Source organism: Vigna umbellata, chromosome 4 (genome assembly GCF_029865625.1).
Source record: "Vigna umbellata cultivar VRB3 chromosome 4, Vumbellata_1.0, whole genome shotgun sequence".
In the NCBI taxonomy this organism is placed as follows: domain Eukaryota; kingdom Viridiplantae; phylum Streptophyta; class Magnoliopsida; order Fabales; family Fabaceae; genus Vigna; species Vigna umbellata.
This window is the reverse complement of record NC_142168.1, coordinates 6,684,778-6,709,087: the sequence shown is the minus strand read 5'-3', so window position 1 is coordinate 6,709,087 and position 24,310 is coordinate 6,684,778. Positions and strand designations below refer to the sequence as shown.

At 35.3% G+C, this 24,310-nt stretch overlaps 1 protein-coding gene across 1 annotated transcript; it reads right to left on the bottom strand.

Moving 5' to 3' along the window:
* Positions 1-4,612: 4,612 nt before the first annotated feature.
* LOC148199148 (putative magnesium transporter NIPA3) lies at positions 4,613-7,652 on the bottom strand. The gene is made up of 5 exons (XM_088112583.1): positions 7,269-7,652; positions 6,898-7,012; positions 6,735-6,791; positions 5,144-5,271; positions 4,613-4,852 (listed from the first exon to the last, which is right to left on the bottom strand). Exons 1-5 carry the CDS (start codon positions 7,650-7,652, stop codon positions 4,682-4,684), a joined length of 855 nt encoding a protein of 284 aa, XP_087968709.1. The 3' UTR covers positions 4,613-4,681.
* Between the last annotated feature and the right edge of the window lie 16,658 nt (positions 7,653-24,310).

Genomic DNA, 24,310 nt, shown 5'->3' with positions numbered 1-24,310 from the left:
TTCCGCTCAACCCTTTGTCTTTTATCTCTCTCACTCCAACCTTTTCTCTCTCATTTCTATTGTGGTCCCAATTGAAAAAATCAGAAATGTCTTTATAAAGAGTTGAGTCATTGGCATATTCACTTTCAGGCAAAGGTTCATTCAAGATCTCTTCAATTTCACCATCTTTACTAACCTTTATAATTTCATCATCTGCATAGGTTGAATCATCATCTCTAAAAAAAACCCTCTAGGTCAATTACCAATTCCTTCGGATGTCATTATGCTCGTGAAAATTAAATAAAATTATATACGACAAAAATTATAAAATGAAAACTCATTATAAAATCATTTTTTGTAAGAAATTGTTTAACGGAGTGTTTCTGATTTTTTCCAGGCCAATTACCAATTCCTTTGATGTCATTATGTTTGTGAAAATTGGATAAAATTAGATAAGACAAAAATTATAAAATGAAAACTCATTATAAGGACTAGATTGTGCTTTGCATGACATTAATGGATGTATTCCTCTTGTTTGGTGCAATTCGTTGAGCCTAGACTGGGTGTGTTCATCTCGGTTAGGGAAAATGGTTATTAAGGGTGTCTAACAGGGGCTTTGTTCCTGGACAGTACGTGTACGAGGGAAGAATAAAATAGGTGTGATAAGTGAAAGATATGAATGATGATTGGAGTGGTGAGGAATAAAATGAGTTGAGTTATTTGAGGAGAATAAATAGGTGTGATGCATGGAGAGTTTCGGTTAGATGTGCGTGATGGGAATAGGTCAAATAGAGTAGAGTAGATGGTTTCTTGGAAGAGGATGTATGAGTGAGAATCATGGGAAAGTGTAAATGATTTTGTCGGATGTGGTAGATGAGTGTGTGAATGGGTACATGAATGAAGAGAAGGTGAGGACGAGAGAAGATATGTATGAGGGTGTTGTGAGGGGATGAAGAGTGTGTGTATGTGGGAGGGGAATGAAGAGTGTGTGAGAGTGTGAGCGTCGTGTTCCCAATTAGAGAGCCTCGGATGGGTTGTGGAAATTTAGAATGTGCGTGCGAATATATTAAAGTGGAGTGATGTCTGCTAAATAGTTTTGTCTGGAGGCGAGGGAGGAAAGAACAAGAAGAGAGAAATAAGAAGGGGTTGTATTATAAGAGGAGTGGTTGAAGTTGGAAGAAAAGAAAGATGAGGATAAGAAGGAGAAAAGTTAATGTGTAGAAGTAGAGTTAGAAAGGAAGCTGGGCAAGTTTACGTGAAGGTGCTTCTGGTGTTGATGGGTTTCGGAAACAGTGGAGGGGAATAGAAAAAAAGAAGAAGAAGAAGAAGGGATTTAGGGTTACGTGATTATTATGCATGAATAGAATGTTGGAGCTTTGAAGGGTATGAGTAGAAGTTGAGAGAAAGCAAGGGGAAGAGAGTCATGCAGGGTTAGCCATGTAAAAATTAGGGTGATTTTTATTGGTTGGATTTTACAATGCAGTAGGAGAAAGGAAGTTAATGGGTTGGGATGGCTAAGGGTTGCATGTGATAGTATGGGGCTCCGCGGAAATAAGAGAGAAAGAGAAGTATAATAGTGTGGAGCATGCAATTACGAGGGAGAGAAAAAGGTCCTTATATAATTAAGTTTACGTATAGGGTTTAACGAAAAAGATAGGAGTGGAGATTCTTGGATGCAAGAAATGGTGTGTGTGGGTCCCACGGTGGAAAATTGAGCAAAGAAAATAAAGAGTGGGTGAAGATGTGTGTGTAGTATACGTAAATAGTCAAGTGTAGGGGAAGAAGTTTCTTCGTTTGGGTTTTACTTTGAGAGGATGATTATGTGAAGTTTGGAAAGGAAGAAATAAAGAGTGGCACATTAAAAGCTTTACTGCATGCAACGTAATTAAATGGAGAAAATAGAAAGTGAAATGTTGAAATAGAGTTTTAAAGGACAGAAGGGTTTTGGCTTCTGGTGGAAAAATAGAACAGTGATATAGGAGAGTTAGGATGAGAATCGTTAAGGTGGGTTCGTTGGTTTTTTTTGTAAGAGTGATTAGTAATTATTGAAAGATAATATATTGGTTTAAACGAAGAAAAAGGGGAGTATACCATGAAAAGGATTGGTGGCCTTGATTTTAGGTTTAGGAAATTATCGTTATGAGGTTACATATACAATGCCTAAACATTAAAAAAGTACTGAACTTACCTTTAAAGCAGAAAAGGGGAAAGCTGTGTGGTCCTTTAACTCTTATCAACATTATTTGCAACATGCATCTTCATGTACCATATGTATTAACAAAATTTTTATCATGTTCCCTTCGTCTTTTCTTTGCACATAACAATAAATGTGTCATGATTTAGAAAAAAAAAAACAAAAAAATCATGTTTTAATGAATTCATATTTGTCTATGGAATTATTATTAAAAAAACGAAAAAATAAATAAATATGGTAAAATAAACAAATTTAATCAACTGAATTAATTAATTAATATAACTTTTATCATTATTTTTAAGCATTTATGACATGAAATTGTGAAAATAAATTCGTTTTTCACTTTATCTATAAGAAATCAACCTACACGGGCACTATTTTAAAATAATTGCAAGCAATTCTTTTCGCAAATAAAAAATGAAAATGAATAAAAATAAAACGAGGGGCAACTTGTTGTAGTTGACATTGATCACAACAAGGAACAAATTTAAAATAAGACTTCAAATCATATTGAAGAAAACCATTATAGTAAGCAAAATATATATATATTTTATATATATATATATATATATATATATAAACTTCGGAAAACAAGGAAATAATAGTATAGAATGTGCTTAAGGTTTTGTTAATGGTGAATTGGGCCACGGTTTTAATTCTGCACCAAACATTTCCTCCATATATTTCTGCAGAAGAATATGTAAAAATCCAAAATATTTTAGCATTATTCGAATAAGAGCATTTCATATCAAAATAATCAGAATGTACCAAACCAGCAAGTATTTGAAGAGGCTATATATTTGAGGGAAAAAATAGTTGCTACCTATAAAATAATATTATTTTGAGACGTACAACGGTCTAACATTTGAATCACTTAGTGTTTGAAACTCTTTTGAAATCCAAGTACTCTTGCAACCGCTCGTTCCAATATTCAGAGGGTATTTCCATAAAACACTCGATGTCAAAGTCAGCTTAACGTTACACAGTTTAAATATTAATAGTGCAGTAAATACAGATCACCTACCTCATTACCTCAAACCTGTATTTAAGTGACCACCAATTCACTTATTTGATTGTCTAGTCTCGAGGGTGACTCACACAGATCTAAGCTTGATTGTCCAATCTGTGGCTGACCGGACGGTCATATAGTACACAAGACCCCAAGCCTAAGCTCGAAATGACTAGCGAATGGGTTTGAAATTTGTTAAATGGCTTTTGCCTTCCATGCAAACTAGGGTTTCTTTAGCCACCTATATATTTTATGTGCATTTAGACCGCTTGACGCATCAACAATATTCGCTTCGACGTGTTTGAAAATATGACCATTGGGAGAGGTGTGTGTGGTGCTTCGAATCTCGAACATGTAAAAATTCAAAAGGTCAGATGCCTTTATCCATTGGATCTAACTTGATCTAATGACTAAGGATGACTCACAGGTGGGGCCTTTGCTTCTATAAATAGGGGTGTGCCTCGCTTGCCATTTTCATCTTTGCTATTGTACTTTCTGTTGCAGATCGATCGTTCCTCATATTTTAGGTAATAATGTTGAACGTCAACTTGTCTTCATTCAAGGAATCTTTAGGAAGGGGTGGTCAAGGGTATGCAAAAGATGCTTCTTCATCATCGATGTCACTGTCAATCGCTTCACGCATTTTGGGATCAATCGAGCGGGACGACGATTTGGTCGGTAGCATGACTGTTGTAGATAACAATAAGATCACTAGCTTCGAGAGCATTGCAGTTCGTTTTTTGTTGGATGTCCACACAAAAAATGAGGAAGTGTGATAATTACTTATTATTCACACTTATTAAAACCCCTTCTTTGTCTTGATTCATGTGTTTTGTGTTAAAATTCAATGAAAAGATGCAAAATTTGTACATTAGTGTTATAGAGATAGAGAATTATCTAGTTTTGGTTAATTTTGAAGGAAAGTGGAAGATTGAAGCTTGTTAAATTATTTTTGCCAAAAGTTGCTCGCCTAGCGAGTCCTCTCACTACAAAAAAGAAGGGCATTACCGAAGGCCATAAGCCCTCGGAAATAGCCAGAAGCCGTCGGAAAAGGGTATTTACAGACGGCTTATCGACGGCCAAAGAGCCCTCGGTAAATCCCTTGTCGCTAACATTTACCGAAGGCTTTTGCCCTTCGGTAATTACCGAGGGCCAAAAGCCTTCGGTAATTACCGAGGGCCAAAAGCCTTCGGTAATTACCGAGGGCCAAAAGCCTTCGGTAAAAATCAGGCAGGATTAAAGAATAAAGAATCAATGAACTACATTTAAAATCTCTAGCAAATTGTAATGTAGCTGGTAATGCGATGAACTCTATAATTTCCTTTCAAGTTAAATCATATTCCGGAACATATATCTTGAAGAAGGTAATAATGAATGTAATCTTTTGTCATTCAACAAAGAATAAAGTATGATTCTTATATTCCAATACATATATCTCCAGAAGAAAAAAGGCTACAAATTATAAAATCTAACTATAAATAGAAAGCTCTTATGAATCGTCATTTACATTCTTGGCAATCTTCAAAAGAAACCTTATTAAGATAATTCATTTGCATGATGACACATATAGCCACAACTAACATAAAAAACCATGTCTCTGGGTAGATCAACTGATTTTTCCCTTCAAAAGTTAACTTCAAAGAAGTCCCGAGGGCCTTAACACTCATCACCTGTAAAATTATAGCAATCCAACGTAGATCAGCCTCAGTATTATTGTAGTGAAAAGCAAACATTTTTCAGTAAGTATTATTATAGAAATAATTATGCAAGTAAAAAATATATAAAAACCGTATGGAAGCTGAAAGTCTATTTATGAAATTCATTACTAGAACACAGTAGTGAATAGTAAAGACCATATTACTTTGAACATGAAATCATGTTCCTCGGATTATATACTATGAAGTGTAGATCAATCATCAAACATAAGATTTAACAGGAGAGAAAACATTTAATTTACTTACAGAGAGGGAACCCATCAATGAACAAATGCCAGTATAAACTAGCACATTTGTATGCCCACATTTTGGTGCAAAATTGAAGACCAGAATGAATACCAATACTATTACTAAGCCCCCATATGCCAGAAAAGCTGCAAGCACGGAGAAGACCTTCGTAATGAAGGAGCTACTATGAATAACATTATACTAATTCAGAGTATGAATGTTTTGGTCTTACATCATATTTATATTACCATAACTCACTTTGGTTATATTCTTTTTTGTTTCAATTTACTCTTCATTAAGAAAAAAGTGATAATTAATGTTAACCTTGCTAGTGAAGCCTTATATTGTGATCAATGGCAAGTCTTCCTTTGTTTTAACTAATTAACCTCATAAATCATACTAAATATTCAGGGAGTTTCAATCAATTCATTTGATATGAAAAACGAGAGCTTTCCATTAATTTATGCTGGAAATGCACCAAACATCAATGGTGGATACAATAGTTCCATATCTAGGTACCAAAATCTAATCTTTCTCTCTGGTAACAATTTTACAATTACATTTAGTGAGTCTTATTTCTTTATCCTTACACCATGACTACTTAGGTTTTGCATCCAACATTCCTTAGACGAGAATTTGGTGAAGGGGAAAATCGTTTTGTGTGATGGTCTTAAAGAATCTTCATCTCTGGGATTGGTGTCTGGAGCAGCTGGTGTTTTATTGAGAAGTGCAGTGCCAGAAGATGTGACTTCTATCTATGCATTGCCAACGGTTCAACTTGGCCTTAGAAACGGGGCACTCATACATTCTTACATAAATCTAACAAGGTATATTTTTACTACACACATCCCATCACTTAAGAATCACAGGAGCAATTTTCATTCGTGTATACATATGACTAATTTATATTATATTAACTGCATACTATACAGTAATCCCACTGCTACTATATTTAAGAGTAATGAAGGTAAAGACTCAGTAGCCCCTTACATAGCTTCATTCTCATCTAGAGGACCAAATGCAATCACTCCAAACATTCTAAAGGTAATATACATATCAATTTGTATTTTCAAAGAAACAGTTTGCTTATTCTAACCATTTCTTGATTTTGCAGCCTGATTTAGCTGCTCCAGGGGTTGAGATTTTAGCTGCATGGTCTCCAATTTCTCCTGTTTCTGATGTAAGAGGAGATAACAGAATTGCAAACTACAGTGTAGTGTCTGGAACTTCAATGGCATGCCACTGAAGATAAAACTACACTGTACATTAAACCATACAGAAACAGGTTCTGCAAGAAATCAGATGAAGAAAAAATGACCATGACAAACAAATATTTGCATCTAGCTAATAATAAAGCATGTAAAACATGAAATCCGGGTTCCACTACCTAATGTAAAACGAGTCAGTTGATCCTAACTTACCAGATTCAAAAAATTTATTAAAAATAAAATCCAATTAACTCCAGACAATTAATTGATAAAATCAAAACCAATTATTAATACAAGACAAAAGGTAAAAGAAAATCTAGAATCTAGCAGCCCCGTCCTGCCATGTTAAAAAACAAAGTTTTAAGCATAAAAACAAAATTAAAACAACACTGAAAGCTTACTTGTGATCATTCCCACCCACCAGAGTGGCTCCAAGAGATAATAATACCCACCAAAACCTGCAAAATGGCAAAGAAAACAAAATCATGTATAACCAAATACAAGCTTCCAAATAGAAATTCTAATTGTTAAAGGAAAAATAAGAAAAATAAGAAATTCCCTGACCAGCCCTGACACCAGAAGCTGCTGCAGCTCTTTTGAGACCTTGCTTCTTAATGATGAAACTTGCCCCAATGAACCCACTTGACACCAAAGCCAGTATGAGACCTTTCAGATTCTCCTTGGACAGACCCATCACGATTAACCGAACTAAAATTAGGATTGGTCATCAATAACACTCTTCAACAATTATAACACACACATTAACCGAACTAAAATTCTATACTCTCTCCGATGGTCATCTCGAACTCCAATCAAAATTGGAGTTTCATTCTCATAATTATTACAGTGAAGCTAGTTGATCAGAGCGGAATTCTGGTCTAATTTAGCACTAAAAAAGAGATGCAAGACAAAGAAAAGAAAAGACAGAGCACCACTGTATAGCAAAGGCGCTTGAGCACCTCGAGGCTCCCTCCAAATCTCCGCCACCACGCCGTCACCTTCGTCTTCCTCCTCCTGTGCCGCCTCTTCCTCAAGGCAAAGTCTGCACAACAGGCACGACGCGTGGAGGTCGAGTCACGGCGTGATGCAACCAGCATGGTAAAGGTGTTTGCAGGGCAACTATTTGGCCTCGGCGTCAAAGAGGGAAATTTGGTCTTTGCACACAGCAAAGAAAATGAAGCCGTTGGGGTCGAGCGCGAAAAGGACCGAGGGTGTGACGTTGACGGAGGGGAAAGGGTGGCGTTTGGCGGGGAGGGGCTTCGGGGAGAGGAGTAAGAGCGCGTCCTGGAAAATGAGGTCAAAGAGGGGTGATTCGACATCGTTTTGGGAGAAGGAAGAGTCCATTAGTTCGAGGAAGGAGGTGTGGCAATGGGGACAGAGGAGAGGCGAGGGAAGGAGTGTGAGGGACACGCTCATATCGCATTCGTGGCACCAGTAGGTCTTCGCTTTTGGCTCCGCTGTCGTCGCCATTGGAGGTGTTTCCCTCTGCAAATGATTGTGAACTTAACAGGGAGGCACCCTCTGCGATTGCACGAACCCACTCCACCACCGGAAATGCTCGCGCTCTTCACACCACCGTTATGCCAACAGAAGATGGAAGGGACCGATGATGCGCAAAGAAAAGGGAATCAAACGAAGGAGGAGATATTTGAGGGTACCCTCACATGCCCTCGAATTTCAATTTTGGGGGAAGAGAAGAGAGAAATTAGGGGGAAAGAGAACTGCTGAAATTGAAAATGAGTGAGGGAATAGCCAAAATTTAGGTGAAGTAATCGTGCCCAATACCGAAGCCTCGTATCCACCGATAAATCACAAGCAGCGCAAATTACCGAAGGACACTTGACCTTCGGTAATTATCTGTCGGTAATAAGCGCTTTTCTTGTAGTGTCTCAACTCGTCCAATGAGAGCCCGACGCTAGCCCTGCCAAGAAGAGCTTGTAGCCTAGCGAGCTAAGCTACCTAATTTGTCAAAATAAGTACCTCTCGCCTAGTTAAAGCATTGAATGTTGGCAAAAGAAGGGGCTTTTGGACATGGCAATGAGACAGAGGCAAGAAGACTGGGTTGAGGCACTTCTAGAGCTCAATGTTTCATCTTCCTTCATCCTTTTCATCTTTCAATCCATCCTTGTGTTCTAGAATGTATAGGAGTAGCTAAAATCCATTTCATTAAGGTTTGATGTAATGTACCTAAACTTTTTGTAACTTTTTCTCTACAATAGAATATCTTTATTCTATATTCATGTGTTCCATCTCTTGTTTTCACTTGCATGATGGGATATATGCTATTATGTTGGTATCTAATCATTGAAAAATCTTTTGGAACCTAGATTAGGATAAAACAACCAAGACGCTTGGTTCTAGCATAGACAAAGACTCTTAGACATTCTTGACTTCTTTTCTTAATGAAAATCTTGTGTTTGAATATATAAGAGACTAGTATTTTCGCATGAATATTTAGAACTTATTTCTAAGGGGTTAAAGTTTTTTTTTTTACTTATTATGTGAATGTGTGAAGATGTTAGAGATATATTCCATGGTTGAGTGATTAGAGTTTTGATCATTAAATTCAATCCCTTATAATTGTTATTTTTAGTAATTTTCACGTGTTTGTAATACATTTGAATTAGCACCATTTATATTGCTTAAACTAATAAGTAACCATAATTACTTAAGGAAACGTAAGTAACCATAATTACATGTTTTAAGATTTATTTAACATTTACTGTAAAAATTTGGAATTAACATTTTTATTAGTATATTTGTTGCTGAATTTGATTAATTAATAATTTTATCTACGAAATTTGTCACTAAATGTGCCATGATATATATTTTATCTATTCTTAAGAAATTTTTCACTAAATTTGTCACAATATATATTTTATCTATTTGTAAATTTATTTCATCAATAAATAAAATATGTATTGTTGAAGAATTTTTTATTAATAAAATGGTCAATAATTAAAATTTTGAAATCAGTTCATAAAATCCTTTCGTAATATAAAATGGTTATAATTAAAAGTGATGTAAGTACTTTTAATTTTTAGTTATTGATATTTTATTATTTTTAATTTTAATTTTAATTAATTAATTCCCTAAATTTTATTTATAAAATTTATTTTAATTATAAGAAAATATTTATTATAAATTTATTTTATTTTATTCTATTTTTTCATCATTAACTATTGATATTATATAACTTTTGTGTTAATTAATTAATTAATTCATTTAAATTTTATTGATAAAATAAATTTTAATTATAGAAAAACGTTTATTCCAAAAAAAATTTCTTTTATAGTATAATATTTTTAAACCATTAATTTAGAAGTGGAAATAAGTGTTAATAAAATATAATTAATTAATTAGTTCTATGAATTGACCGTCACTCATGTATGTCAATTATAGGAATTGAGTTAATTAATTTAGTACAACAAGTAATAGAATATAAATAATTAATGGTGAGAGAATTTTGGGATAAATGTTTCCTATAACTAAAATTTTTGGGATAAATGTTTCCTATAATTAAAATTTTGGGATAAATGTTTTCTAATAACTCAGGTCAAATACAAAAAAGGAAAGACATTTTTATTCTTTAACATTATGCCATTGTTTTGCAGCTTGTGTATATATATAACAGATTGAAGATCAGAAAAAGAACATGAGAATTTACAATGTCTATGTTATTGAAAATCGTTGTGATGTTGTGTATGCTGACATTGGCATGGGCATGGGTAGTAGACCCAGTTAGTGTGGAAATTACGAATAGTTTAGAAGGACATGAAACTATAAATGTTCACTGCAAATCAAAAGATGATGATCTTGGATTTCACCTTCTCCCTATTGGCCAAAGCTACAAATTTAGTTTTGGAGCTAACTATTTCGGGGGAACACTATTCTTTTGTTCGGTTCATTGGGGAAATGGTCCTTTGTTGCATTTTGATGCATATGATCAATATAGGGATTACAAAATATGTGTAAACTGCCATTGGTATATTATGAAAGATGGACCATGTAGGTACGAATCTGACATTCTCATGTGCTATAAATGGAATTGATGTGCTTCATTTTAATTGTCTACGCTTTTATAAAGACAAATAATAAGCCTACACTTCTATCTTATTTTATACCTCCACTTACATTTTTGTTATTACTACAGCTTTCTTAAACTTATATATTTTTCGAAATTTAAAAATATGTAATTGTCTAAGGAGGGTTGAAAATATAAATAGATTTATTTTGATTTTACAAGAGTGACAAATTGTGGAACAATACACACATTCTGAAACACATCAAACAAAAAAAATTAGAGGTGATAAAATAGGACAATTACCCAGTCTATTTTTGGCCTATCAAAATTGAAACGGGTTGGGCTAGCAATTAGAAAATGGGTTGGAAGATTCCCACCATGGATGTTATGTTGCTCCTTATAGAAGAAAAGATCTCCAATTTCTTCTTTGACCCAAATTCTTTTGGAAGAAATACCCAACATGTTTTATTGTAGTAGAAAGACGTGGTATTCTATTCTTTGCAATAACCCCAATTCAAAAAACCCTAATTTCTAACCTTGATTCTCAAATTACAAGTAGATAGAGGAATTGACAATGTCAAACGTCATGGCATGAACCTAGAAAATGAACAAAGGCAAATCAATGACAACAAAAACATAAACATATGGCGTTCATAGTTTTACATTGTTGTTTGCACTCTCACAAAAGTTCACACTCTCATAATGTTCACAGTCTCGCGAAGTTCACACTCTCGTAACATTTGTAGTCTTGTGGTGTTCATAGTCTCACAATGGTGTTTATAACACCCTTAATAGAGTGCCATGTTTTAATTTATAAAATCCAAATTGCCAATTTTTTTTCGTTTAGATAACGTCACGAAAACGAGAACCTGAAATTTCTAAACGTATTATAATAAAAAGTAAACCATTACAATTCTTGAAATACATTATTCAAAAATATAATATAACTTTAAAACATAATAAATTCCGAGCAGCAAATTCCTATATCTCTCTTTGACTACTCTAGTCCTGTCTTATCTGCATTGTCATATACTCTCGTACAAGTACGATCATTGCAGGTGGAACCACAACCACAAACAAAAAAGAGTTAGTAACTAAGAATATAACATAACATACAATTCAGTAATCATATCCCCAAAACACAGACTATATGAGTCGTTACATCACATTATATTTCAATTCTCAACTCATAACACAGACTAAAATAATAGTCATTACTTTACAATACACCCCACCAATGAAGTTCACGGCCCCACACCATTACACCCCATTTTATTTATTTTTTATTCTTCTCTCTTCACTTCCTCCACCACACTCACGCAACACCATGTCTTCTCTCACACAATTTCATTTTATTTTCTTCTCTCTCATAGCCCCAAGCTCACGGTCCCACACCACTCATTCCCATGCATTCTTTCATTTTTTTTCCTTTTTATTCACTCCCTCTACTATTTACGTAACACTCTCTCCACTCTTTCATCCACTTTTTCATTTTGACTTTTCAACACCACTATAACTCTCATTCTCCTCCTCATTCACGTCAACCCATGCACACAATCTCACTCCACTTCTCATTTTTTTTCCTTCTCCACACTTACGTAAATCACCTCCAAAGCTTTTCGAAAATTAATATAGAAATAAATACTAATTTAATTTTATTCACATCTTTAAATATTTCTCAACACCTTCACAAAATAATTTATTATTTAATATCCTAAAATAAAATAATTAAATTAAAACATCATCTTATTTACACGGGTCTTATAATGTTTGCACTCTCACAACGTTCACACTCTTGTGGCGTTCACACTCTCAGAAAAGCCAAAAACACAACACACAAACCTAATTTTGTGAGCTAAGTTAATTAACATGTAACGGGCCGACGAATTTGCATGTCCTGCCTCTCATCTGGTCTGGCGAGTTAGTGAGCTAGACCAGCGAGCCTATTATGGGTTGGTAAGTTCAAAAGCATCTCTCGACTTGCCTTTATTCAGTCGGGTAGACGGGTTGGGCCATCGGATCTAACCCATTTTGTCACTCCTAGGAAAAATGGTTAATCCAATGTTGATAGTTGAAATTTGCTATTCTTGGTAATTTTCTTTATGCAATTTACTTCAATGTTCTTGTTAATTTATTGCAACTTCCCCAATCACCACATATACCACTTTGAGTTTTATCACTTTTACGTTACACCTCATCGATTGTTGTTGCACTTCCATTTTCATCTTTATAAAAAACCAAATGAAACAAAAATATAGGCTAGTGATGCACAAGATTATCATTGAAATTCAACTAATAAAGAGATTACAATCATTCAATCTGTGGGTGAAATTGGTACACGAAATCAATATTCTATACATTAAATTAAATTTATCCATCGACATTGAGACGTGGAAAAAACCCCAATTAGATTGAAAAATTATTTTTTGTTGTCTTTATGAAAATGAACTCACATCAAGTCGATTTAGTTTTGAGTAATATTATGATATCGGTTGAGACTAAATCCTCAAGAAGCAAGGAGACTGATTCATGTCACGATGTTGAAGAACTTTCCTCAGTTTCTCACCACACGATATCTTAGTCTATGTGACTTAGATCATTAGTGAAGCAAGGAGATTTGTTACAACATAATTTTCAATCCTTAATATAGAAATCAAACAATAATTCACATAAATATCATCCCAAATATGTGACAACATATTCATACAAGTCTTCATCATTTTCAATAGTAATTTTCATACAACATAATTTACATGTTGTTAATTAAGAAATAGACTTTTAAGTCTAACTCAATCTTACAAATTTGACTTGTAATAAGACGATGATGTTTGCATTCACATATATATTCTGAATTAACCTTATATTTAATTAATGTGAGACTTCCAAAATAATTTAATTAATATACAAATAATTACATCTATAATAAACATTCAAATATAACCTATTAAAGAGACAAGCAAAGAAAAAAGAAAGAAATTGGAAAATAAAAACAAGGTTTGAATCTATGTACTATTTTCATTTAAGGCAAATATTTTACTTTGAGAGAAAATATCAGAAAAATTAGTCTGAAAAATAAATTAATAAATTTCAAAAATATTTTTAAATGCACTTTAATAATTCGACTTCTTAAATATTTAAAGTGATCAATTCGAACCTCATCTTTAATAGATTACAATTGTACCGTGGTCATTCAAACTTAAAGTATTTATAATCACATCAAAATCATAAAATGTCATCATAAAACTAGTGTTGTCAACGTGAGTTGTAACCCGCGAGCCAGTCCGGTCCACCACGGGTTTGAGCCGGGTTGGGTTTGAAAAAAATGTAATTTTTTTATGCGAGTTAGTTTTCAACCCGACTCACTGGGTTGAACTCGTGGTGGACCGGGTTGGCTCACCAATCCACCTAATTTAATTTAATTATTTATTATTTTATATTTTAATATTATTAGCTATCATTTTTTTTATTATATTGTAGATGGTAATAAAGAAGATGTTTGAAAAGAGAAAAATATTATAAATTTATCTATTCAAGACTCTAATATTATAAATGGACAAAAATTATCAATATTAAAAACTTATTACTTTACTTTTTGTACATGTTTTTGGATTACGCTTGGATTGTATGATACTTTTATTTATTTATTTTGAATTGTCTTTGAAGTTTAACGTCATTTTAGTGTGAAATTTTTTATATTTGAATTAAAAAAATCGTAATTTTTTTATTTTAAGAAAACTTATAATTAAATGAGCTAGTGAGCCAACCCGTTTAAACCACCAACCCGTGGTGGATTGAGCCGGGTTCGAATTTTTTCAACTCGCTGATAAGTGAGCCGGGTTTGATTAGCTCACTAAGTGACCAATCCGTGGTGGGTCGGGTCGGGTTGAGCCGAGTTACCCGTTTTGACAGCTTTAAATAAAACCACAATTCTTAGACCAAAAAATAAAAATTTAGTGATCAAATAATTTTCACATCCAAGTTATCTGAAATCATAAATAATTGTCTTTTCATGTAATATGTTATTCTAATTAAATCCTAATGTATGTACAAACTAACTCAAAATCTAGAAATTTAGAATAAAATATCTAAATATAATAACATTTTGGTATATGATAAAAATAAGTTGAAATAATTATTTTTTTTTCAAATAAGCCTATTAAAATTGGTGACAAAATAAAATAAAAAAACAAAAAATTTTAGACTAAATAAAAACTTACTGTAAAGATTTGATAAAATAAAAACAATTTCTATTTGCTTAACGTCATTCTCAAATAGAAAAAAAAAATGAAAACACAAATTGTTTCAAGTAAGAAGTTGAGATCTCTTACTCAAAAACCAAGTTGTTTTGAAGACTGGATGAACTTCCTAATGATCTTCTATTATCCAAATTGCGTTGTTCGCTCTCTCTCTTCCTTGTCCAAGCCGTGTGGGAGAGTATTTGTCAAAGACACTCCGACACTCAAGTTAGTGACTTTGCGTGATAATATTTAATAAAAAGTGAGTACTCATAATTAGTTACATGACCTTCCTGTCAAAGGTATATTTATATATATTAAAATGGGTTTATCCTTAGGTCTGACCTATTACTATTAAACGACTTTCATTATTTTATTAACTTCCAATTAGTGGTTGTTATTATTATTATCCTTGTAACTACCTCAACGGCTATCTTAATCGATTGGTTAAGAATTGTTAATTGTTTGTCTACCTAGTTCATTGGCCTGACAGGTATCCATACAGTACAAAAGCCCTTCAAGCCCAAGCAAGCTCTTTTTTTGGAAGGGGTGTGCAGGGATTATTATGAGCTTGAGAGAGGCCGTTCACGTTGTATTGGGGAGCTTGTTTTCAATGTGCTTTAAGTCCTTGCTCCTCTTTGGACCGAGCGGCAGACTCTAAGAGTTCACTTAGAACGTTCCCTAGGTCGAAGAGACTTGTGTGAGAGTTCACGAAGAACGTTCCTCACCAAGTGGCAGACTCTAGGAGTTCACTTAGAACGTTCCCTAGGTCGAAGAGACTTGTGTGAAAGTTCACGAAGAACGTTCCTCACCGAGTGATGGACTCTAGGAGTTCACTTAGAACGTTCCCTAGGTCGAAGAGACTCGAGTGAGAGTTCACAGAGAACGTTCCTCACTGATCAACAGACTCTAGAAGTTCACTTAGAACGTTCCCTAGGTTGAAGAGACTCGAATGAGAGTTCACAGAGAACATTCCTCACCAAATAAGCTCTAGTTGGCAGAGTAGTTTGTACATAGGGTCATATCATCTGCACTGAAAAGAAAATAACAATTCGAATTTGAATGGTCAGAAAAATGTAGCGAATCAAATTAATATAAAAATAGTTTAGTTTATAAGCCTAAATGGCTAAACAAGCGAGACGGTTCGGTCTTCGGTTGAATGTTTGGAGACAACCAATGAAATTCATATTAGGATGTGCCATGCCCGAGATATTAGTGTTTAATATCTTGTGACCTACCGAAGAAAATGAAGAAATGAAGGCGTTAATCATGACAATATAAAGAGACCCAACTCGGGATACGCAAATAAGGATTGAGATGCCCAACTAAGGCTTGAACAAGATCCAAGGCATTGGAGCCTGACAAGGCTGAACACATGACGTCCCACGGACCAAGCGATGGGAGAGAAACCAAGGCCTGCTCGTGTTATACCCCCAAATCTGAAAATTGTCAACGAGACGACTAATGAGGTTAAGCACGTTGTTGGTGAACATAGTGTTGGAAATAAAGAGCCTTGTTTCTCAACACCAAGAGGGGGGCTGAAGTGGTGATTTATAAAAACTAACACTTTCCAAATCTTTTTGAAAATTTAGAATGATCTTCAAAACTTTCTTGCAATGTAAGTAAACGCATATGTAATTTAAAGTAAAAGAGATAGGGAAAGAATAACAAACACAAGGGTTTTATTCTGGTTCGGCCTCAATGCCTACATCCAGTCACCCTTCCAATCAACCTTAGATTGAAGGATATTTCACTATAATGATTTCAGATTTACACCAAAGGTTTTACAGTGAACACACTCGCACAAATGTAAACACCCCTCCCACTCAACCAAATATAGAAAAAACAATGTTAGAAATAGAGAGCTTTGTTTCTCAACACCAAGAGGGGGGTGAATTAGTGATTTATAAAAATGAACGTTTTTCAAATCTTTTTGCAAAATTGAAATTATCTTTAAAACTTTCTTGCACTGTAAGTAAACGCGTATGCAGTTTAAAGTAAAAGGGATAGGGAAAGAAGAACAAGCACAAGGTTTTTATCCTGGTTCAGCCTCAATGACTACATCCAGTCACCCTTCCAATCAACGTTAGATTGAAGGATATTTCACTATAATGATTTGAGATTTACACCAAAGGTTTTACAGTGAACACACTCTCACAAATGTAAACACCTTTCCCACTCACAACCAAATATAGAAAAGAAAACACCTGCACGCACATAACCACACGTTCTTGCTGCATAATCCCTTTGAGAAACAACTCTCAAAGTCCAAGAGCTCCTCACTCTTCTTCCTGTCGCACACGATCAGGGTTGTGTTAACGGTTGAAAATACCGTTATTTGTAATGTAATTTTGATACTAAATACACCCTTTTCCACTTAAAAACTTGCTTGGACTCATGCTTTTTAATTAAGTTGTGTGAATAAGAGAGTTGAGGTTGCATTTGATGATTTTATGACTAATCCCCTTTATTTTGATAGAAAATGAGTTAATACAGGAAGCAAGGATGAAGTGCTAAGGAGATAGAGCTAAGAAAGGCTTGCAAAAGCACCAGAAGGGGGAATCACACGAAGCTTGGGCGCCCTGCATGGAGGCTTAAGCGCAAAAAATTGACGTCCATCGCCCGGGCGCCCTCCTAGGCCGCCTGAGCGGCGGACCCCGAAGCCTGGGCGTCCAATTGAAGGCTCAAGCCCTACATGAGGACGGTCCACCGCCCGGATGCCTTAAATGGGGGCGCCTGAGCGTCGTGCGTCGCAGATCCGGCCCAGTTTTTACTCTGTTTCGACTCTTTTGGACCGGGCCCTGTTTCTACTCTTTTTCGACTCTATTTAAAAGACCCAAGCGCTCTAGGTTTTGTATCTCTGGCTGGAGCAGCACAACAACACACTCTTCCATTCTCTGAAGGCGGATTTGGATGCGGGAGCGTTCATCCTCTACTTTTAGGGTTCTTCTATCTCATGCTTTTCCATTATTCATCTAGTTTCTCCATGTCTATGGGGAACTAAACTCTATTTGTTGTTAGGGAATGATGTAACCTTGTAAACTCTCATGTATTTGACTTGATGCTTAATTTATATGTTTTTTCATTAATTGTTAGGGAATTCATCTATTCCAATGCTTGCTCTATTTTAACTCATTTAGTAGCATGATTTATGAATTGCATGAGTATCGGGAGGTTCCTTACAATTCAGGTTCTTGATGAATTCTTTCAAGGGTAATATTTCTCAAGGATGAGGGTATTAGTACTTGGTCGTTTTAAGCTCTTGATCTTCAGACTTAATTTTCTAGGAACGCTAGGAATTGCACGAACTAGGAATTAAGGCAGGCTTATTGCGCTGAGGGATCGGGTTCTAAGTAATTTAGTGAGTGACGTTAACATTAATGTAAAAAAGAAGAATTCTTATATACATGAGAGTAAACTTGGTGAAATCAAACCCTAACAACATAATCATCTCATTTTATAAACAACCTTCGTTCATCGTTGTTTTCTCTGTTATTGATCAATTGCATTCATATTTAATTTTCTGTTTTCGCATCCCAAATCAATGATCTTGTTTTCTAAAAGTCTTAATTAATTGAGTTATCACACAACTGTCTAGTACCGAGAGTCTTCAGGGATACGATACTTGGTCTTACCATTTTATATTACATGTGCGATTCGGTACACTTGTCAATCCATCAACAAGTTTTTGGTGTCGTTGCCGGGGACTCACGGTTTAAACTATTCTATATTTGTGATTCTTAATTAATTTTGGCTTTATTCTATTTTACTTTATTTCATTTGATTTGATTTTATTTGATTTGATTTTATTCTATTCTATTTTATTTTCATATCTTTTATTTTTATTTTTATTTTTGTGCTAACAATTTTTTCTAGGGTTTTGTTTTTAGTTTATGCAGGATACAGTAAGGACTCAAAGCAGCAAAAGTTCTGAACCTCTTCTTGAAGGACTTGAGACTAGCAGGAGGAGCATGTTATCTAAGAACCTTGTTCCAGAGAGATCCTCTCACAACCAGATCAGAAAATCATGGACAACAATAATGGACAGCCAGACAAACGTACTTTGGCAAATTATGCAACTGTAGTTGGCGCTCAGTATTTTAACAGCATTGCAAAGCCAAGGGTCAATGCCGCGAATATGGAGATGAAGCCTATGTTGATCCATCTTGTGAAGAGCAACCAGTTCAATGGACTGTCACATGAAAGTCCATATGAGCATCTTACCACCTTTAATGCGATCTGCAACACTGTGAAGCTGAATAGAGTGCAAGATGATGCTATTAGATTAGGCTTGTTTCCTTTCTCACAGGGAGGCAACGCTAAATTGTGGCTAAACCCTTTTCCTGAAAACAACTTTACTTAGTGGGAAGTTGTGGTAGCTAAGTTCTTGAATAAATACTTCCCACGGTCAAAGACCAACAAAGGGAAGCAAGAAATATCCTCTTTCAATCAAGGCATGGAAGAATCATTAGGGCAAGCATGGGATAGATACAAAAGCTTGCTAAGAAAGACACCTACTCATGGTTTTGATGAAGTAATAGTAGTCATTCTTTTCCTTGGAGGTCTTTGTTCACAAACCAAATTGATGTTGGATGCCTCAATTGGAGGCAATATCAAATGCAAGACTCTAGAGGAAGCTTATGAATAAATTGACAACATGGCTACTAATGATAATGAGATGCACAATGAAAGAAGAACTTCATCACAACCTAAGGGAGTTTTACAACTACAGTCTTATGATGCCTTGCTTGCTCAAAATAAGATCATCACTCAACAACTTGAAGTCTGAACAAAGAAGCTTTCTCAGCCACAAAAGGAATGCCATAATGTTTTACAAGTTCATCAGCAACTCTGTGAACTATGTGGTGGTGATCATATTAATGGTCAATTTGTTGTGCCCGAGAATCTAAATGAAGAAGTTAATTACATGGGTAACCAATTTCATCCCAACAATTATAATTAAGGGTGGAAATCTCATCCTAGCATGGGACAAAGTCAGTTTGGGCAAACTGGTGGACAATTCAATTGGTCACCACAACAACAACAATAGCAACAATAAACCTCTCCTTCTGACAGAACCACAAAGCTTGAAGAAACCCTCCAATAATTCATGCATGCAAGTCTTTCAACTCAAAAAAGCAATGAAGCTGCTATAAGGAACCTGGAGATGCAGGTTGGTCAAATGGCCAAGAAGTTGGAGGAGATGCCTATCAGAAGTTTTGGGGCTAATACTGAAGTTAACCCCAAGAAAGACTGCAAAGCTATTTTAAGCATGAATGATGAGAGAAAAAAAAAAGAGAGAAAAAGAGAGAAAAGAAAAAGTTGAGATGAAAGAGAGAGAAGAAAAAGAAGAGAGAAAAAGTGAGATTGAGGAAAAAGAAAAAGAAAAAATTCAAAAAGAAGAGAGAGAAAGTGAGATTGAGAGAAAAGAAAAAGAGAGGATTGTGGAAAAAGAGAGAAAAGAGAAAGAAGAGGTTGAGAGAAAAAAAATAAGAAAATTCTTCCTTACCATGAGGAGTGTTCAAAAAAGAAAAAAATATGCAATTAGAGTGTTTTGATGAAATCTTCAAAAAATTGGGAATAAAATTTCCTGTGACTGAAGCATTACAACAAATCCCTGAATATGCTAAGTTTTTGAAGAAACTCCTCAAAAGAAAGAAATATTTAGAGGAGGACTCTATTGAGATACAAGGTGATTGCAGTGTGATCTTGCAGAAGGCACTTCCTCCAAAGGATAAAGATCCAGGAAGTTTCACTATTCCTTGCACTATTGGGAGGCACAAAATAGGGAAAGCCCTAATTGATTTAGGGTCTAGTATCAATTTGATGCCCTTGTCTGTACTTGAAAAGATTGGAAGTTTTGAAGTCAAGCCTACAAGGATGACTTTATGCATGGCAGATGGATCCACCAAAAGGCCTTATGGTGTGGTGAAGGATGTGGTAGTTAAAACTGACAACCTTAAATTCCTGGTGGACTTTGTTGTTATGGAGATGGGGGAAGATTTGGAAATCCCTATTATTCTTGGAAGGTCATTCATGAAGACGACCAAGGTAATCATCAATGTTGATGATGGAACTATAGCTCTTAAAGACCAAGAAGAGGAGATGACTTTCAATGTCTTCAATGTTGAGCAACCGGTTCGAATAAAGAAGACTAGTCTCAAAGCTGCATGTGAGGATGCACCCGGGACTAGTACAAAAGTTGTTAAACCAGGTAAAAAAGGTAAAAAATGTTTTCTATCACAAGTTAAGGAAGAAGAAAAAGACAGCAAAGGAACATGTGTTCATCTAGACTCACTAGAGAAACATGAAGAGCTGAGACCAAGATACTAGTGAGATTCAACAAAAAGCTTTGGGTTGTGAAAGAACTCGGAGCTGATGGACTGATAGAGATTGAATCTCCAATTTAAAGGAGAACTAAAACGGTGAACAGGAAGCTGCTGAAGATCAATTGGTGTGGAGAAGGAAAAGATGACACCAAGATTAAAGATGTGACATGAGCTTATTGGGTCAAGCTAGTGACGTTAAAGAAGCGCTTACTAAGAAGCAATCCAACTTTCAAAACCTTTCTTTTTAATCTTTTGTTTTCTTATTTGCTTTCTTTTTAATCAATTGTTTTGTTATTGTACTTTGCTTGAATGAATTAAACTGCTTTGATTCAACTGTGATGTGTTTTGTGATGAGTATTGCTTTGTAATATTCTAGTGTATTGATTGATGTTGAGATGATGCATGGTGTGCTGATATACAGGTAAAACAGGTGCTTGAGGTAAAATTTGATTAAGATACTGAGCATGATGTTTTTCTGAATTCTAGGACTTGAGAGTTTACTTGTGTGAGTTTTGGGCTTCAGAGTTGTTGTGAATAATTGCTATTACTTTGAAAGCGTGAATGATTTTGCCCAAATTTTCTGTAATTGAACTACTTTCTTGCAGGTTTCATATGATCAAGGTCATCTTTTGTTATCCCTTAATTTTTTTAGCCTACTCATGAATTTTTCCAAATAAAAAGAGAACAGTTTGTTCCATCCTTTGAACCTTTAACCTTAAGCACGTTTTGAAAACCCTATTTTAAATTCTTTTCCTTCAGTTGAGTTGAGAATATTTGTGAGGTATTGATAAATGTTCAAGTTTGGGGTTGCTAGAAAAATAAGCAGTAAGCACAAGGAAAAAGAAAAAGAGAAATCAAAAGAAAAGAAATAAAAGCTCACTGCAAGGGAAAAGGTTGGGAATAAGAAAAAGATCTTCTTGAAAAGAGAACCTGTGTGTAATTGTTAAATTCATAAATATCTCTCTTAACTCAAGGATTTTGCATTCCTGAAAAACCATGTTTCTTCTTAGCCCAGCCAAGTTACAAGCCAAGAAAAGTCCTTGGGATGAAAACCTGCTTGTGAGTATGTTTGGTTTTGGTTAAATGAAAGCCCTTTGGTGTAAATATCTGCACTCTAGTTGACTTTTCTACACTCTGGTTGAAATTTATGCACTCTGGTTGACTTTTCTGCATTCCAACTATTTGGTACTTTAACTCTTCCTTCAAATCATTCCAATAGCGTACAAAATCAAGGGAATTTAGTGATAAAATCAAGTATAACCTCGACTCTCTTATTCACAAAACTAAAGCACAAACATGAGTTAAAGCAAGTTTCTAAGTCAAAAAGGTTGCATTTAGTATCAAAATTACATCACAGATAACGGTATTTTAAACCGTTATCACCTAGCAATTAATTTTGCATTACATACGCACAGAAGCTTAAGATAACCAAAACTCATATCCCTATGTCTAGGCAATACTACTTTTGAGAGCAATTCTTCAGATCTAGGTTTCCCCATATGTGTCCATATCACGAAAACTAATAATCATTGCCATGAATGAGTTAAACATAACAAGCATTGAGTAAAGAAGAATAACTCTAACAATTAATGAAAGAAGCATAAATAAATAAGAATAAATTCAAATACATGAGAGTTCACAAGGTTACATCATCCCCCAACAACAAAGAATGTTTAGCTCCCCATCGTGATGGAGAAACTAGATGAACAATGGAATGAAAAAGATAGAAAAACCCTAAAAATTGAAGAGGAGAGCTTCCGCATCCACTTCTGCCTCTAGAGAATTGAAGAAAATTTGAATTTGTGTTAATTATGTCAAGAGATATTCTCTCTAGGTCTAGCTAATCCTTAAATAGGGTTGAATTGGGCCATAGGCCAATGTTGGCGGTGCTCAGCACCCTTACTTAGGACGCCCAGGTGTGCTTGCGAAGGAGTGGCGCTCAACGTCCAATGGAGGGCGCTCAAGCATGAAACGTTACAGGGAAGATGGCGCTCAACGCCCCAAAAAGGGCGCCTAGGCGTGACTGCAAGCTTCCAGCGCTGAGGATCATAAAAAGGGCGCCCAAGCGTGATGTGACCTTCTGCAACCTTCTCTTCCAGTGCTTTTTCTGTCCTTTATGAGTTCCAACTTCTTGACAACTTAACTCCTCTTCCAATTCATCCCAATTTCCTACAAAATCAAGGGAATTTAGTGATAAAATCTTAAAGCGTAATCTCAACTCTCTTATTTACTAAAATAAACCAAAATCAAGAGAACAAACAAGTTTCTAAGTCAAAAAGGGTTCATTTGATATTAAAATTTACTCTCAAATAACGGTGAAATCAACCGTTATCACTAACTGGACAGTCATATAGTACATAAGACCCCCAAGCCCGAGCCTGAAATGACTGGCGAATGGTTTGAAATTTGTTAAATGGCTTTTTCCTTCCATGCAAACTAGGGTTTCTTCAGCCTCCTATTTTATGTGCATTTAGACCGTTTGATGCATTAGAAATATTCACTTTGAAATGTTTGAAAATATGACCATTGGGAGAGAGGTGTGTGGTGCTTCGAATCTTAAACCTGTCAGAATTCAAAAGGTCGGATGCCTTTATCCATTGGATCTGATTAATCTAATGACTAAGGATGACTGACAGGTGGGGCCTTCGCTAGTATAAATAGGGGTGGGCCTCGCTTGCCATTTTCACCTTTGCTCTTTTACTTTCTGTTGCAGATCGATCATTCCTCATATTTTAGGTAATAATATTGACCGTCAACTTGTCTTCATTTAAGGAGTCTTTAGGAAGGGATGGTCGATGATATGAAAATGATGCTTCTTCATCGTCGATGTCACTGTCAATCGCTTCACCCATTTTGGGATCAATCGAGTGAGATGAGAATTTGGTTGGTAGCGTGATTGTTGTAGGTACCAATAAGGTAGTGAGCTTCGAGAGCATTGAAGTTCGTTTTTTGTTAACAATGCTTGCTCTAAGTCACCCCACTATATTGAGTCAGATAACACTAAGTCGCGATTGAACAACTTTAGTCATCTCACAACTCGATCAGTAGGAGTTCGTTTAGGTGAGTTCTTCCTTCACTAGACTAAGAGGTAGTGGTTCACTTACATAAACTCATCCTTCACTGACTTGGCATGCCTTCGGTAGGGGCTCACAAGTGAGCTCATCCTTCACCAATTAAGTGGTGCAATAGGGGTTAACAGATGATTTCATCATTCACAAACTTAGTGGTGTGGCAGGGGTTCACGGATGAACTCATCCTTCATCGACTTAGTAGTGTGGCAGGAATTCACTAATGAACTCATCCTTCACCAACTTAATGGTGTGACAGAGGTTCATAAATGCACTCATCCTTCATCGACTTAGTGTTGCGGCAGGGGTTCATGAATGAAC

Coding starts and splice junctions, on each gene's coding strand:
- LOC148199148 (XM_088112583.1), bottom strand. CDS start 7,652: ATGTCGAATCACCCCTCTTTGACCTCATTTTCCAGGACGCGCTCTTAC. Junction 6,792..6,897: donor AGCTTCTGGTGTCAGGGCTG/GTCAGGGAATTT, acceptor GCCATTTTGCAG/GTTTTGGTGGGTATTATTAT. Junction 5,272..6,734: donor GTGGGTGGGAATGATCACAA/GTAAGCTTTCAG, acceptor CCGTGCTTGCAG/CTTTTCTGGCATATGGGGGC.